This window comes from Ursus maritimus, unplaced genomic scaffold (assembly GCF_017311325.1).
Source record: "Ursus maritimus isolate PB19 unplaced genomic scaffold, ASM1731132v1 scaffold_22, whole genome shotgun sequence".
Lineage (NCBI taxonomy): Eukaryota > Metazoa > Chordata > Mammalia > Carnivora > Ursidae > Ursus > Ursus maritimus.
In genome coordinates this window covers 27,830,665-27,846,362 of record NW_024424675.1, presented here as the reverse complement: position 1 = coordinate 27,846,362, position 15,698 = coordinate 27,830,665, and the positions used below count along the sequence as shown (strand labels likewise).

Here is a 15,698-nt window from a genome sequence, read left to right as displayed (position 1 = left end):
ACTGAAAAATCCTGCATGCCCAGCACTAAGGAACAAGTTCAAAACTTCCGCTGAATCCATGCTACGGAATGCTACACAGCAGTTAAAAAGAATCATACAGCTCTATTATTCCACGGTACTGGCATGAAAACACCTGCAAGGTATCTTGGTGGAGGAAAAAAAAAAAAAAAAGAAAAAGAAAACTGCAGAATAATGTATCCAACATGTCATCACTTATGTAAAAACAAAACAAACACCAAAAACCCCAACTAGACTCTGTTTCTCCAAATGGACAAATACACAGGCAAATAAGAAAAATGCCTGGAAGGAAACACATCAGATTAACAGAGAGAAAGAAGAGGTGGAGGGAGGGACTTTCTACTCTGTCTGCTTCTGTGTTGATTTTTACAAGAAGAACGTGTTTGTGCATATTTGGGCTCTTAAAAACTAAGTGTTAAAACGGTCATCACCCTGGTGCAGCATTCAGGGTCACTTGTCAGAGAGCTGTCACATTGAGGGTCTTGTCTCATTCTTGCCACACCCCCTTGAGGACAAGGTTCAAAACTCCATTTTACAGATTAAGAAGCTGGACGCAGGGCAGTGAAACGAGCCGCTCGAGGTCACACGCAAGGCCGAGGGGGCGTGCGGTCCTGGACCCGCGCCGGGCGCTCCTTCTCACCAGTGCGTGTGGGAGGCCGGCAGGGTGTGGGGCCCACGCCGGGGCTGGGGAGGCGCCGATGTTCTGCAGCAGCTGTCAGCCAGCTCACAGAGTCCCTTCGGGAGGGGAACAGGGCTTTGTCAGGGAAGGAGGGAGGAAAAGATGAGTGGCAAAGAAGAGCTGATGAACTGCCGCCCACGACACAAATTAGACATCATTGATGTGCCGCCCACTGAGCGGGATGGGTCTGCCACGTCACCCAGCACCTCACGTGGGAAGCAGCCTCGCAGGGCCGGTCCCCCGAGCCCCACATTTCATGCCTCTCTCCCGGGGGCTGCTCACCCCAGGCTCTCCACTGCGCTCTTTCCAGCTGAGTAGTTCTGGGAATGCTTCTGCTCTGTTCCCAGAGCCCTCTGTGACCAGGGCGGAAGGGGAGTTATGCTTCTCAGAGGGTGCTAGGACCCGAGGGGCAATGTGCGTGAGACCCCACCCTCTCGTGCAGTAAGTGCCACCCCTCTCTCGATGACTGCCTCAGCACCGCATGTCTGGGGAATGTGCAGAGGCAGGAGGCCAGAGGGACCCAGGAAACACGGCTAGCTAGGCCTTTCCGGGGACAGCCGGGAAGGACTCCTCTACAGGTAGGGGACTGGAGGCTGTTGAGGGGAACACAGGACACACACAAACCTCAGCTGCACAATGACCCCTCAGAGCATCCTCAGAGAAGAGAGCTTTGGTCAAACCATGGATCCTCTAATCATTCATATGGTGGGAAACAAACCTTCAAGGCCACGAGGCCAGTGACAAGAGCTTGGATCCTGTGGTTCTGGTCCCAGCTCTGCCACCTTGGTCAAGGTTCTGAACCTCTCTGAGTCTCAGTTTCCCCATCTGTAGAATGGGTGTTTATTATACCTGCCTCTGGGGTGTCATGCTATCTGGGTCAGGGGACGTATAATAACATAATTAAGTAACATGTAACAAGTACAGGGTATCCATAATATCTGGAAACGTTATATGAGTGTGTATTTGCGTTCGTGTTTACTTATTAATTCGCTGTATAGAGCGAAAATGTCCTAGACAACGTTGTGTATATTCTTGTTCCCAGACTTTATGGACACTCTACATATAAACAATTATATTTATATATATATATATGATACAAATGTGATATTATACAAATATGTATATAAACATACATTTGTTCTGTAAATACAATGAAATAAAATATAAGAATCACATAATGAAACATACTAATAACCACTCACAGAGTCCGGGGGACCTCACCTATCCAATAACTTAGCGGTATTAGCTAATTTAATGCTCACAGTAAGCCCTTGAGACGGATACTAGTATTTATCCCCATTTTACGGGGGTGGAAACCAAGGTCCGGGGAGCCCAAATGACTTGCCAACTCGCCAGTCACACCGGGAACAACCAACAAAACCAGCCTCAGAAGCGAGGGCAGTCGAAGTGCAGGTCTGTGCCATTAACCGCGGCCCTACAGCACCCAGGCCGCCGCCGAAGCCCAGTAAACCCCAACAGCACACGCAGCGCCCGGCGCGGCTTGCCTGGCTCACAGGACGGGCTTAAGAAACGCCAGATCCTCCGAGTAGCGAGCTCCTGGAGGAGCAAGACCAGATCCAATTCTAGATGTTCGCCACATCTAGAACAATCACGCGCAAGAAGTGCGACGTGGGGGCACATTCGGAGGAGGGACGGAAGCTTAGTGTGATGTTCATTAGCCAAAGGCTGGAATCCTGAATTCCAAAAGAAAGTCGAAGATCAATTCAGAGCCCGGCCTGGGAACGTGCCCTTGCCAGCCCAGCACGTGCCGGGTCCGCCCGACCCGGGGAGAACCGGGGAGAACCCGGGAGACGGCCCGGCCCAGCGCGCACCCCTCCTACGCGCCGCAGACCCCGGGGGCCAGCACCCCAACCCCCCCACCGCGCCCACCCCTCGGCCGGGCAGGAGGCACCCGGGGCGGGGCGAGGGCCGAGCGGCCCGGGAGCAGAGGGGCCTACCTTCCTCGGCGTCGTTCCTCAGGGAGGCCTCCAGCAGGGCCACGCTGGCCTCGAAGGCCACCTTCTTCCGGCGGCCGCCCGCGCTGCGCTTCCGCTCGTGCTTGCGCTTGCGGTGCTGCAGGTCCTGCTCGTACTGCGCCCACTTCTTCAGCTGCTGGGCCCGGCGCTTCTGGGCGGCGCGCAGCCGCTCCAGCGTGGGCACCTTCTCCAGCAGCTGCAGCTCCGTCAGCAGGTCCACGTGGCTGGCCATGGCCTTGGCGCCTCCCCACACCCTGGCGGGGGCGGGGCGGGGGGCCTAGCGCGGGGCGCCGGGGGCCAGGGCGGCGCGGGGGCTCCTGCGGGGCTGGGGCCTCATGGTGGGGCCTGTGCGGGGAGAGAGACACAGATGGACACGCTGGTCAGGCTCAAAACTCCCATCTGAGCGTCGTACTCGCCCCGTGTTCCAAACACTCGCTTTTTCTATTATATTTTCTTTCTTTCTTTTTTTTTTTTTTTTAAGATAGAATTGACCTACCACATTGCGTAAGTCTAAGGCTTAGGAAGTGTGGATCCGATACACTTATCTATTGCAATATCATTGCCACTGTGGCCTTAGGTTAACACCTTCATCATGCCACAGAATTATTAATTTGGGGGGGTTACATTGTTATTTCATATACAGTTGTTATATTGTTATAACACATAAGGGGTTTGTTGTTATTTTTAAAGGCATTAATGCCATATTTTCAATTTCTCAGTATTTTATTACATGGTAAATTTGACAGATAACATCCACATAAGCAAAAGCTCTTGGGCACCCTTAATTTTAAGAGTACAAAGGGGTCCTAAGACCAGAAAGTTTAGTATTGCTGAACTACTGAGACCTAGAAAATCTTAGTTGAAGTTTTCCTCTTTGGATGACCTTAATTTTTTTTTTTTTTAATCACACTTTTTGCTCTCACAGACCCTTAGACGACATGAAGTCAACAAAATTTCAGTCCGGTGCAAACTGGTCCCTGTCTTCATTTGGCACAAACCCTATGGGCTCTCAGACACATGGGGAAAGGGTCTTGGAACAATCACTTCAATCTCTTTAAGCCTGTTTTCCCACCTGTAAAATATTGTCTCCACCTCCCAGAATTGATAGGAATAAAAAGAGCTGACCAAAAAAGTTATATACCTAATAGCAGAGAGAAAGAGCTTGGAGGGAAAAGAGCAGGGACATGTAAACTCAGCCCATCTGGGACCCCACAGGCAAGGCTGGTGGAGAGTTGTGGGGTGTTGGGCAAGAGAAAGACCGGCACAGGTCTGCATCTGGGTAATACGGAAACGCCTGCTGGTCCCTGGGGGTCAGGACAGCCCTGGGCTTCAAGGAGTGATTGCTGACCTTCTGGGCTCCCTGCTTCACTCCCGGACTGCCCATTCTCAAGAGGCTAAGACCAGGATTCAGCATTAGCCTGCACCCCTGGGAGCTCAGATTGTTCCTCAGGTCCCTCCCAGCTCTGAGACTGGAGGGCAGACAAGCAAATGGGGAAGGGGTTGGCTTGGTCATGCCCAGAGGGCAAAGGTCTTCAGGGTCTGAGTGAACCTGACTTCCAAGGTAAACATAAGCCAAGGCAAGGCTCAGCAAAAAGAACAAGCCAACCGCCTTTGGTTGCTTTTATTTTGTTTTGTTGTGGATACCTTGTAATGCTTTTTAAATTAATTAATTAATTACACTTTTTATTTTGAGATCATTGTAGGTTCACACGCAATTGTAGCAAATAATATGCAGCCTTTGCCTAGTTTATCCCCATGATAACATCCTGCAAAACTATAGTCAATATCACAACCAGGAACCTGATATTGATACAACCTATCAATCTATTCAGAATTCCCTGGTTTTACATGTACTGCTTTGTGTGTGGGTGTGTTTTAGTTTAACACAATTTCATATGTGTAGATTCGTGCATCCACCACCACAGTCAAGATACAAACGGTTCCATCACACAAGGATTCCCTAACCCCTCTCTCTCCAAGCACTCTTGTCCTTGCCCTTGGCAATCAACTGATCCCCATCTCTAGAACTGTGTCACTCCAAAAATGTTATATCAAGAGAACCAGACAGTAGGTAGCCTTTTGGGATTGACTTTTTCACTCAGCGTCATTCCCCTGAGATTCATCCAGGTTGTTGTGTGCACCCATAGTCCGTTCCTCTTTATTGCCGAGTAGTATTCCATTGTGTGAACGTACCACTGTGTGCTTAACATTCACTCGCTGCAGAATGTCTGGGCTGTTTCCAGTTTGGGGCTATTACCTTCATGTGCAGGCTTCATGCGAATATAAGTTTTCACTTTTTTGGAGTAAATGCCCAAGAGTACAACAGCTGGATCATTTGGTAATTATATGATTAGTTTTATAAAAAAAAACAAAAACAAAAACAACAAACTGTCAAACTCTGTTTTCCAGAGTGACTGTACCATTTCTCGTTCCCACCAGCAGTGCACGAATGATCCAATTTCTCTGCATTTGGTGGTGTCGCTGTTTTTGTATTTTAGCCATTTAGACAGACACTTTGGTTGCCTTTTTAAAAAGTAAGGAATTCGGAAGAGTTGAATTCACAACCATCATATCATGACGGTCAGAGCTCACTGGGAGCTAGTGGATCACATGTTGACTTCTCCCCACTTCCTCAAGTGATCTAACATTTGATGGACGCCTGCTCTGTGACAAGCCCTGATTCAGAGATGGATCAGGGACTAGCTCTGCCTTCTAGGAAACCCCTGTCTGTTCATCTGCCTATCAATGTATCTACAAATTCTTTTAATCCTCTTGACAATCTAATGAGGTAGGTACTATCGTCATCCCCATTTCACAGAGAAGGAAACTGAGGCACAGAGAGATTAAGCAGTTTACCCAACAACACCACGTCACAGCTAGAAAATGCAGGGCCAGTCGGCCTGAGGCGATGAGGAAAGCGCTCCAGAGTAGGGGACAGCTGATTTGAATCTGAAACGATGAGTAGGAGTTTGCCAGATGAAAAGGACAGACATGGGCTGAGAGGGAGCTCGCCAATGTTCAAAGGCAAGCAGAGGGACTAGTCACCACGGAGGGAATTCTAGGAACCGACACTCAGAAACGTGGCTTGGGGAGGATGGGGCTGCTCAGCCCAGAACAAACAGAAGTCTTCGGGGCAGCAGGGAGCAGTTTGTGGCTAGGCGCCAGACTTAACCAGGAAGCCCCCTGGTCCCCATCATGTTTGGCTGGTTCGTTGGGTGGGCTTTGGACCCCACCATGTTTTACAATATAGTGATGTACTGCTAACATTTAAAACTTGAAGCTTTAATATCCAAAATCAGATGTTCAGGTTTTCCGAGACCATCTCAGCACCTGGCCACGCCGGGCTCCTACGGCAACAATCTGCAAATACAGAGTAAGACTGCCCCCTCCTTACCCCACCTGACCTCCTGCACTAATACCACTTGCTAGCTCCTGAGGTCACCTGAGTTTGCGAGCCCTGTCTTAGGCAGAACGAGACAGCAGTCTCCAAATATCCAGAAACAAAGAGAAGAGAGTCAACGTGTTTCCCCCATTGAAGAACAGGACCCTGGTGGAGGGGAAGAGCGCTGTGTACCCAAAAGACAGACACCCAGCCTCCAGAGCAGTCCAGCAAGCAAGTCAGCAAGGGGCTTGTGGTCTCCGGAGTGGCAGATTCTCCATCGTGCGCTGGAGAACACCATTTCCACTTTTGCCAGATTGGCCTGAGTACTCTGTGAGATTGCCTGGGGCCCTAACATTCTGTACACAGTTACTCCTTTTTGCTCTGTTGGGCGTTTACTGATCACCTGCTTAAGTGGGAGGTACCGAAACCCCGCCAAGACTAAAGATAAGAATAAGCATACCAATCACTTACCCTGTTAATTAAAGCCCTTAAACCTTTTCTAAGGACTCCCCGGCCATCATCTCAGCCAAGTGTTTCCCTAAGTGTGGAAAGAGAATCCACTCCGAAGGAATTTTCAAAAGTTTGCGACAAGATTTCACATACCTTGGACTCACAGAAAGAGCAAGTTATGTTCCTCGCTTCTTTTTTAATCTACCAGGTTTTCCCCAGAAGAAAGTGTCAGCTGGGTACTAATAGACCTTAAACATCCATCCTTAGAACCGTGTCACTCTCCCTTGCAAACAAAGAGAAGGCGGGCCTCGGGCTCATAGCCTTGGGCAAGCAAGGGCGTCTGGGATAGAACGCAAAAACATTGTTTTGTTTTCCGTGACTTTGTTTTCACAGTTACTGTTTACTTATGGTGGTGATATAAAATGTCCTTTTTAAATAAATCTACTTCAGTGGAAAACTAACAAGGTGGTAACCAAAAAATGAACTAATGATGGGATTCAATGTTGGCAAAACTGTAAGGGATTGGCATTGGGGAAATCCACCTGGCTACTGATCCTTGATGACAATCTTATAAGAGAAGCACTCATATGAACTCATGATTTCATCTGACAACTATCTAATGGGCACCTAGCACATGCCGGGAATTCGCTAAGGGCTAGGGGTACAGCAGGGCAGAAGACAGGCACGGACCCGACCAGTGGATGGATGACAAAACAGAGGCACGAGGGAGAGGGGAACATGCTCCAAGGAAACAGAGACTGAGCAGTAACTCAAGCCATGGGTGTGATTCCCAGGGCAGTACTCCCTCCCCGGGCCCCATGGGAGCAGGCCCCAGGCAGACGGACGGCACTCACTGCAATGCACTCCTTGGCTAGGGCAGTTTGTTCGGGAGGAAGGAATCAAGGGCAGTTAGTTGCCCAGCCCCCTGGAGCAAGATGAGGACAATGCCTCCCAAGGGCCAGTAAAAGGGGCCAGAGCAGATTTTCCTCTGACTTTGCTCTCTCTGCCAGCCCCTCCTGCCTCACCCCTCTGGGTTCCCTGGAGCTGGGGCTCCAGGACAGCTCCCTCTTGACTGCTGGTTTTCAGGTGACCTACTTTCCCCCAATAGACCCACACACCTCCTCCCACCCCCGTCCGAGAAAACCCTGCTTGGTCTAATTAAAGAATTGCCATCGTGCTAACACAGCAGCTGGGCGGCCCCCAAGACGGGGCACCTGCCTGGGTTCTGGGGCAGCCCACAGAAGTCCCGGCCCCCAGGAGCTGTGGCCTGGCCCCCTCTGAGACCCGGGTGCACCTGTGCACACTTCCAGAGGAAACCCTGGATGGTGTTAGGGACGCAGCCCCAACGGTCAGGACCTGGGAGAGCAACATCATCAACACTTACAGGGGATCCCCAAGGAGGAGGACCTCATTCGGAGGAAAACCAGCTCCGTGGAGAGATACTGAGCCCGCTGTTTTGTGGGGAACATCCAAACAGACCAGCCCGCAGAGAACTGGGCACGTGGGGCCACGAGTCAGTGCAGCGGCCAGGCTGACGAGGCAGGTGTGGAAATGGTCTGCAGAGGCCAGGTTGAGGTGAGATTATCCAGGAAGTGTGTGTGATATGAGGAGAGAAATCAGAAGCAAGGGGAAATAGGGCAGGGTACTTAATTTTCCCACAAGTGGCTGTATGAGGTCGGGTAGATGAAACAAAATAGCCTGATTGTGGACAGCAGGAAGTCTGAGGCCAAGCCACTTGACCCCAGTGGGCCAGGACAGGCATTTGGGGTGAGCCTTGATTCAGCCTCTGGTTCCTGTCTGACAAAGTCTGAGCTTAATTCTTCTTGGCGCATCCGCTAACCCTTGCTGTCTGCTCAGGGAGAAACCGAGTCAGTGCACAACTAGGGAAGCAGGGGCTGCCCTCCAGAAAGCTGAGCCTCAAGGGGAAAGGGTGAAGAAGAGTGCTGGGGGTGGAGGAGGGACTGGGGAGGACACTCTACAGAACCCCCTCCTCCTCGAAAATGAAAAAGAAGACCATTACAGGAGTGGTGTTTGGGCAATGATATGCCTCCGGGGAAACAGGAAAAGGAAGAAAGGCATGGGTCCACTGAAAGGCACAGTGCGCTGGTGGTCTTTGTAGCTCCCCTAGCATTACTCCGTGCTGGGCCCCCGCTTGGCCAGAACCTGCCAGCAAGGGCCTAAGCCCAGCCCTGCTGCTGGGCTGGGGGGAGGCACATGACCTAAACTGGTCCCAGTCAGTAGCTCTCTTTTCCCATCACCCCTGAAGTGGAAGCATGAACCCCAGTTGCAGCAGGAAGCCAGCCTTGAGGTGAAGCCAATACTTGGGAGCCAGAGGAAGGGAAATGGGGTCCTTTCACTTAGGGCTTCTGGACTTCGGTGATCCAAACCAACAAAACCCCCTTTTATTATTCAAGCCAGTTGAATTGAATTTAGTTACCTGTAGCCCAAAGGACCCTAACAGACAGCAATGCTGCTTTTCGGGATGCAGGAATGGGGACCCAAGAAGGAAGTGCTTTCTGAAGCACGGCGAGTGGCCTCTTGTGGGGGCACGGTTCCAGGGACCGCCACTCCGCCCCCGGCTGAAGGCCAGCCTTGAGGAAGGGTGGGAAGGCCAAAGCTAGGTTCCGTCAGCAGCCCCCCCACCCCGGGAGGGGAGGAGGGGGGCCGGGGCCTTGAGATGCCTCAATGCCAGGGGAGAAGCTGGCTGACACATCTTTGGACTCGAGCCTAGTGCCTTGAGAAAAACAACACGGAGGAAGGTGAATTCAAATTGAAGAGTCTTTAAAACATGAGTCAGACAGTGTCTCAAAGTTCACACCGTCAAAAGAAAATGTTACGATTTTTTTCTTGTTCTTCAGCTATTCTTCTCCACACAATATTGGCAGCAGCCTAGAGGAAGACCGTGAGTGCTTTCTCCTCGTGCTTCCTGTGCTGCTGAGCACGAGGGGAGGACGAAAACAAAACAAACAGCGCTGGCTTGCCCTCCTCCTCGAGCTCACCTGGGACCCACTTTCTCTCCTAAAGGATATACGCCCCCACCCTCCCATAACACGCTGCTTTGAATAACAGCATATACCCCCCTGCCCCAGTATAAAAATGTTTTACTCCTGAGCGAAGAGACTTCTGGGGCCTTTGGTGCTCCAAATATCTGAGGGAGAAATTAGCTTTGTCACCCTCAACCCCATCCTTATGGGATTTTATGGACTCACTATCCTAGCCCGGCTGGAATGTACCTTCTAGACTTCGAGCACGGTCATTCTACACAGGCATTCTGGTTTTAAATCTGTTGTGGGACTCAAGCCCCCAACAGCCTGCTCCTCGAGTCTGCCTCTCCCAGCTGTGCTCCTTCATTCAGACCTCTGAGTGGTGGCCCTATGCTTGGCCCTGACTTGTCATTGTCTCTTGAAGCCCATTTACTATGACCCAATTTGGCAAGGCTTTGAGGGGGATTGGGACAGGGGAGGGTGTCAGGATTCAACACCCACAAGTTCAACAAGAGCAAGGAGGGATCAAGTAATTAGTGCAACTTGAACTTTCTTGGGAAAAGAATCATGTCCAGCACTGGGGATAATCAGAGCCCAGAGGACCTCCGACTGAACTGGCTGGGCCATATTGGCAGTATAGGACCAGGCCTTAACAAAAGTCATGAGCTATTTTCCAAGTCTCTAGACGGCAGAGCTGGGATCACGGACAAGCACTGAATGAAGAGGTGGGATAAGCCTGGCATGAGGAAAAGCTAATACTGACAATTGAGCAAAGCCCAGCCGTGGCACAATGCTGGGGTCCCCACCACCAGGAACTCCAAGGCCACTCATGAGGCTGCGGACAGAGAAGGTCCTACTACCCATGTGGGCTGGTGAGTGGGACTGGCCCAGTGAGCCTCGATGCTGGCCTGGCCGACAGATCACCTGTATTCGGAGCAAGCACCCTGTCATGTGTATTTGTAGCCCAGAACTTGGTAACCACCCGGCCAGCTGGCCTGTAAGGGCTATTCCAAGTAGATACTGGTTGATGATGTTTTGGATTCATTCTTGCCTGTGATGGTGAGACAGCTTTCTCAGGCTCAGCTCCAAGAAAACTTCAAAGGAAACCACAGCTCGAGCAGGTGAAGGAAAACCCATGAACACATCAGTCTTTCACGCTGAACTTCTCCCCGTGAACCTGAACCCACAGAGAGGCCCACATGCTTGTCGATAAGAATGTCAAGCGTGGGGGAGGCTGCAGGGGCCGGAGGGAAGGTGCCGAGGATGGGGCACACACAAAGAGAGCTGACATGAGGTCTACGAACATTAGTCAGTCACTGTGCTACACCCAACAGCCAGGCTTCTAAAGGAGCTTATGTAACAGCTAAGCACGGGGAAACAGGAGTCAAATTACACATACTGTTTCTCCAGGCTTGAGTGAGTGTGGTCCACCCCCTCTCTTCGCAAGGAGAGAGAAAACTCCCTTTGCAGCTGGAAGGATCATTTTCCAAAGGAGGCCACCTGTGGCCACAAAACGCCCTCCTGGGTTACGCATTTATCAAACAGGGGATGGCCATTCATACTGGCTAAGCCCAGAGTGGCCTCCGTGTCCTCTGCCTCTCTCTTTCCACATGACATCATGGGCCAAGCTTTCCTCTGTGGCACCAACTCTTGGGTTGGTGATGGCTACTTGGAGCACTGTGAGAGGAGGGGTTCTGGGACCGTGCGTGTGTGTGTGTGTGTGTGTGTGTGTGTGTGAGAGAGAGAGAGAGAGAGAGAGAGAGAGAGACAGGAGGAATGAGCGGTGTGATCGATTAGTAATGTCTGCCATGGGGAAAGCAGTGAGGAGTGGCTCGGACGCAACTCTGCTCTACAACATGCTTGCCTAACCTTGGATTTCAATACTCGCCTGTGCCCCAATGTTCAAAATCCTCTAGTCTTAACACAAACACCTAGATGGTTATCAGCTTGAGTGGCAGGGCCCCTCAAATCCCAATATATCATCCAAACAACAGTACGGAATCCCCGTGGCCTCCATGGTAGACAAGAATCAAGACGATCTCAGGTTCCAGTAGGAATTTCTCTAATAACCCCCTCTCTTCTCTAACAACTTCAGGGGAGTAGGAAGAACTGTACTCCATTCTTCTACCCCTTAAATTGACGAGATCTGGATTCTAGGAAGCAGTATTCGTAGCCAGCTCAAGCAAAGGATGGCAGCTCCCACAGCTGACTGCCACCTGGCTCAGCTAGTCTCTCTTCTGATTGGTCTATGCCTGTGCCATGATGGTTTAGTATTTTTAATATCTTCCCTACTTGAAAAGAAGAGAAACAATGTCAGACAGGGAAGATGGCCCACGGAAGCTTGACTGGTAGCAAGAAGAGGAACCCATGAAGGAGGAAAAACAAACTCTATGCAGAGTGAGGATAACTGATTAAAGCCATAACTTCCCTGACTGTTGGAGCTGTCCCTACTTTTGGAGGCTGGGACAGGATATATATGTACAGTTGACCCCTGAGCAATGCAGGGGGTAGGGGAGCTGACCCCCACACCTTCGAAAATCCTCATATGCCTTTTGACTCTCCAAAAACTTAACGTAATTGCCCACTGCTCACCGGAAGCCTTACAGCTAACATAACATAACATAAACACACCTTCTGTATGTTATACGTATTACATCCTGTATCCTTGCAATAAAGTAAGAGAACATGTTAATAAGAAAGTCGTAAGAAAAAATACATTTATAGGACCGTACCGTATGGGAAAAAAATCCAGTTATGCGGACCCATGAGTTCAAACCCATGTTGTTCAAGGGTCAACTGTAATCTCACCCTTACATTTCATAAAACCTGCCTTCCAAACCCCTGTGGGCTCAGCATTCCCTTTCTGGGTAGGCACTTCCTCATTTTTACTTTACCCAGTAACTCCTGAGCCAGACTCATCCCAGCCACTGTCCTTTCTCCTCTACTTTCTGAGAGATGAAATTCAGTAGAATAAGCCAGGAAGTCTCCAGATGCTCTGCGTTTGGGTAAAAGACATTTCCGTGCATTATGTAGTCTTTGAAGTTTCTGCGTACTGGGTCTGTGACCTCCCGGGTCACCATGCAGAGAGGAGCAAACTGCAGTGGGGACTGCCCCGACATTACTTCCCCTGCTCTTTGATCTCCAGCCAGAGTTCCTTCACTTTGATTCACTCCCCTCGGCTCCTCGGGAGGGCACAGAACGCCAGGCAGACCTCTGCCTCCCCTCTGACCAGCCATCTTTCCGCTGAACATGGTAAGTTCTCCGTAAGCTGCAGACTCGATCCCATGAGAGTGATGTTACTGTCACAACTGAGTTTGTCTCCTCGTGTTGAAAACTCAGGTTCACTTTGTGGGCCACTGTGATCCACCCTCAGCGATCCGGGGCCCCAATATCCTTGCCATCCTCCACTCAACACTGTCCCCAGCAAATTACCGGACACCCTCCCAACTTGATACCTGGGACCATCCAGTTACAGCTGGTCTCGGGATTTTTCTTCTGGCAATTTTCTCCCCAATTCGCTTCCAGTTTTTAAAATTTAGAGCCTAGGGGCGCCTGGGTGGCACAGCGGTTAGGCGTCTGCCTTTGGCTCAGGGCGTGATCCCGGCGTTACGGGATCGAGCCCTACATCAGGCTCCTCTGCTATGAGCCTGCTTCTTCCTCTCCCACTCCCCCTGCTTGTGTTTCCTCTCTCACTGGCTGTCTCTATCTCTGTCGAATAAATAAATAAAATCTTTAAAAAATAAATAAATAAATAAAATTTAGAGCCTCATGCATTTATTCAATAAACAAATATTTATTGCCATCTACTCTGTGCTAGGCAGTAAAATAAGGGGGTTCTGGGGGTTTCTTAATGAACCATTGATCAGAAAGGTTCTGCTTTTAGTAATGGGAGAGACAGTCTTATTGGACGTACAGTCTCACACATAACTATTATAAACTACGCACGCACACACACACACATAACCTATTAGAAGGCACTATGTTTGTTCAATTACGAACATACGGAAAATAGAGGGGAGTCAACATTTGAAAGAAAGAAAGGGCGACTTCCATGTTTTTATAGGTTTTTCCCCACGGACAGGCCCCAATTAATGTGCACGGTGGTTACAACTACACTCTTCCTGTCTGAGCAATTAGAGGCAGAATTCGGTAACTACACCCAGAAAGTGAGGAGAGGTATCTCAGAAAACAGCCACAGAACAGTAGCCCCAAACTCTGAGCATAAATTCCACCCAAATCCCCCTGAATGGTGCATTTATGGGACAAGTTCCCAGCAGCTCAACTCAGGCCAAAGAAACTGAACAAAGATTTTGAGCTGTTGCCCACACAGGGGAAATTGAGTTTCAAGTCTGAGTTCAGTCACGTTAACTGCCTGATAAAACAAAGGGAATCATTACTGTTCCGAGGAACATAATAAAATCAGCAGTCTCTTCAAGTCTCACTCACAATGTTCAGAATGTAATCCAAAATTACTAGAAAAAAAATTTTAAAACAAACAGGAAAAGGTGACCCAAACTCAAGAGGAAAGGCAATCAACAGAGATCTATCCCAAGATGCCCCCAGAGGTTGCAGTTAACAGATAAGTATTTAAAGCAGCTACTGTAACTTTGCTCCAGGGCATAAGGGAAACTAAATGAGCAAACAAAGTATGGGCCACAACGCAGCTCAAAGAAGAGAACGAAAGCTGTCAGATCTGCTCAATCCCCACCAACGCCTTTCTCTGCATTCACGGGAGTTGGGCTTTCCACCCGGGACAGTCACGTAGGTCTCGCTCATCTTGCCTTCAGTGGCTGTATTTTGAGTACCTTCCAAGTGCCAAGGATCAGGCAAGCTTTGAGGAGCAAAAACACAACACAAAATCTTAAACTCTGGTCCGAAAGACCGATTTTTCATCTGACAACATCCGTATAGACCACTAGCCATTCCCTGAGTCCTCCCCTTCTCTTTCAGGTCTTACATTGGAAGAAGAGAGTGAAGTCCCTCCATGGCCTCTTTCCAGTTTCCAGAACATTCCTGAGGGCCCCACGTGCCCCACATCAAGGACACAGGAATGAGGGGCAGGCTGTCAGGTGTGGTGCACCCCTGTACTCTCCTGCCACAGCAAAAGTACCCTCCACTGGCTGATTACACAGATCAGATCTATACAAAACTCTGGGTACAGACATCAGAGGGAGTCGATGGGGAGACACTGGCCACTGTAACCCTCCTTATTCAGTTCCACTAAAGGCTGCTTTGTCTTTTCAAAGCCTGTTAGGAAAGCATTTCACAGGGACACCTGGGGGACTCAGTCAGTTGAGCATCTGCCTTCAGCTCAGGTTGAGATCCCAGGGTCCTGGGATCAAACCCCGAGTCAGGCTCCTTGCTCAGGGGGGAGTCTGCTTCTCTTTCTCCCTCTGCCCCTGCTCCTGCTCTCGCTCTCTCTCTCTCTCTCTCAAATAAATAAATCAAATCTTGGAAAACAAAAAAGGAAAGAGGTTCGCAAACTTGGCTACGTGCTGGAATCACAGGGAGATGCTAGGAAAATAGATTAAGATCACAGAGCAAGACTACTATATATCCACCGGAATGGCCGGAAAAAAAAACAAAAAACCTTTTAAGACAGAAAATAGCAATTGTTAGCAAGAATTCTTATACACTGGGAATATAAATTGGTACTACCACTTGTAAAAACTGCTCGACAGCTTTAACCTAGCAATTTCATTCCTAGAAATATACCCAACAGAAATTTCTACATACACTCCCCAAAAGGCGAGTCAACAGCACTGTTAGAATGTTAACAGCACGGTTTGTAATTGTGCTAAGGTGTGTAAACTATCCGAAGTGCCCACCAACAATAGTCTAGAAAAGAATTACGGTACAGTCACACAAGGGAACATTGTACGGCAAAGACAATAAACAATTCACAATTACTCACTCGTCAGTAGGGGGACTCTCACAATGTTAACCAAACTAAGCCAAACACACACAACGAAGCATACTATACGGTTCCACGTGTGTGAAATTCAACAGTAGGCAAAATGCTTCTAACATTCATCAGGATCATGGTTTGGGGGTGGAGGAGCTTCTGCAAAGGGACATAAAAGGGGTCGCAGGCTTACTAGTAATATTGTTTTTTGAGCAGGATATGGGCTATGTGGGCATGTTCAGTTTGTGAAGGATTCATTCATTTAAGGTCTGCATACTTTCCTATATTTGTTTTACTTTAATAA

The 15,698-nt window shown here is 49.4% G+C and overlaps 1 protein-coding gene across 1 annotated transcript in view; it reads right to left on the bottom strand.

Moving 5' to 3' along the window:
• Positions 1-5,705, bottom strand: part of PPP1R16B (protein phosphatase 1 regulatory subunit 16B) — a 68,307-nt gene extending 62,602 nt beyond the window's left edge. Inside the window, exon 1 of the mRNA XM_040638306.1 lies at positions 2,656-5,705. Within this exon, the coding sequence (XP_040494240.1) occupies positions 2,656-2,905 (250 nt within the window). The 5' untranslated portion in view covers positions 2,906-5,705. The remainder of the gene's footprint in view (positions 1-2,655) is intronic.
• Between the last annotated feature and the right edge of the window lie 9,993 nt (positions 5,706-15,698).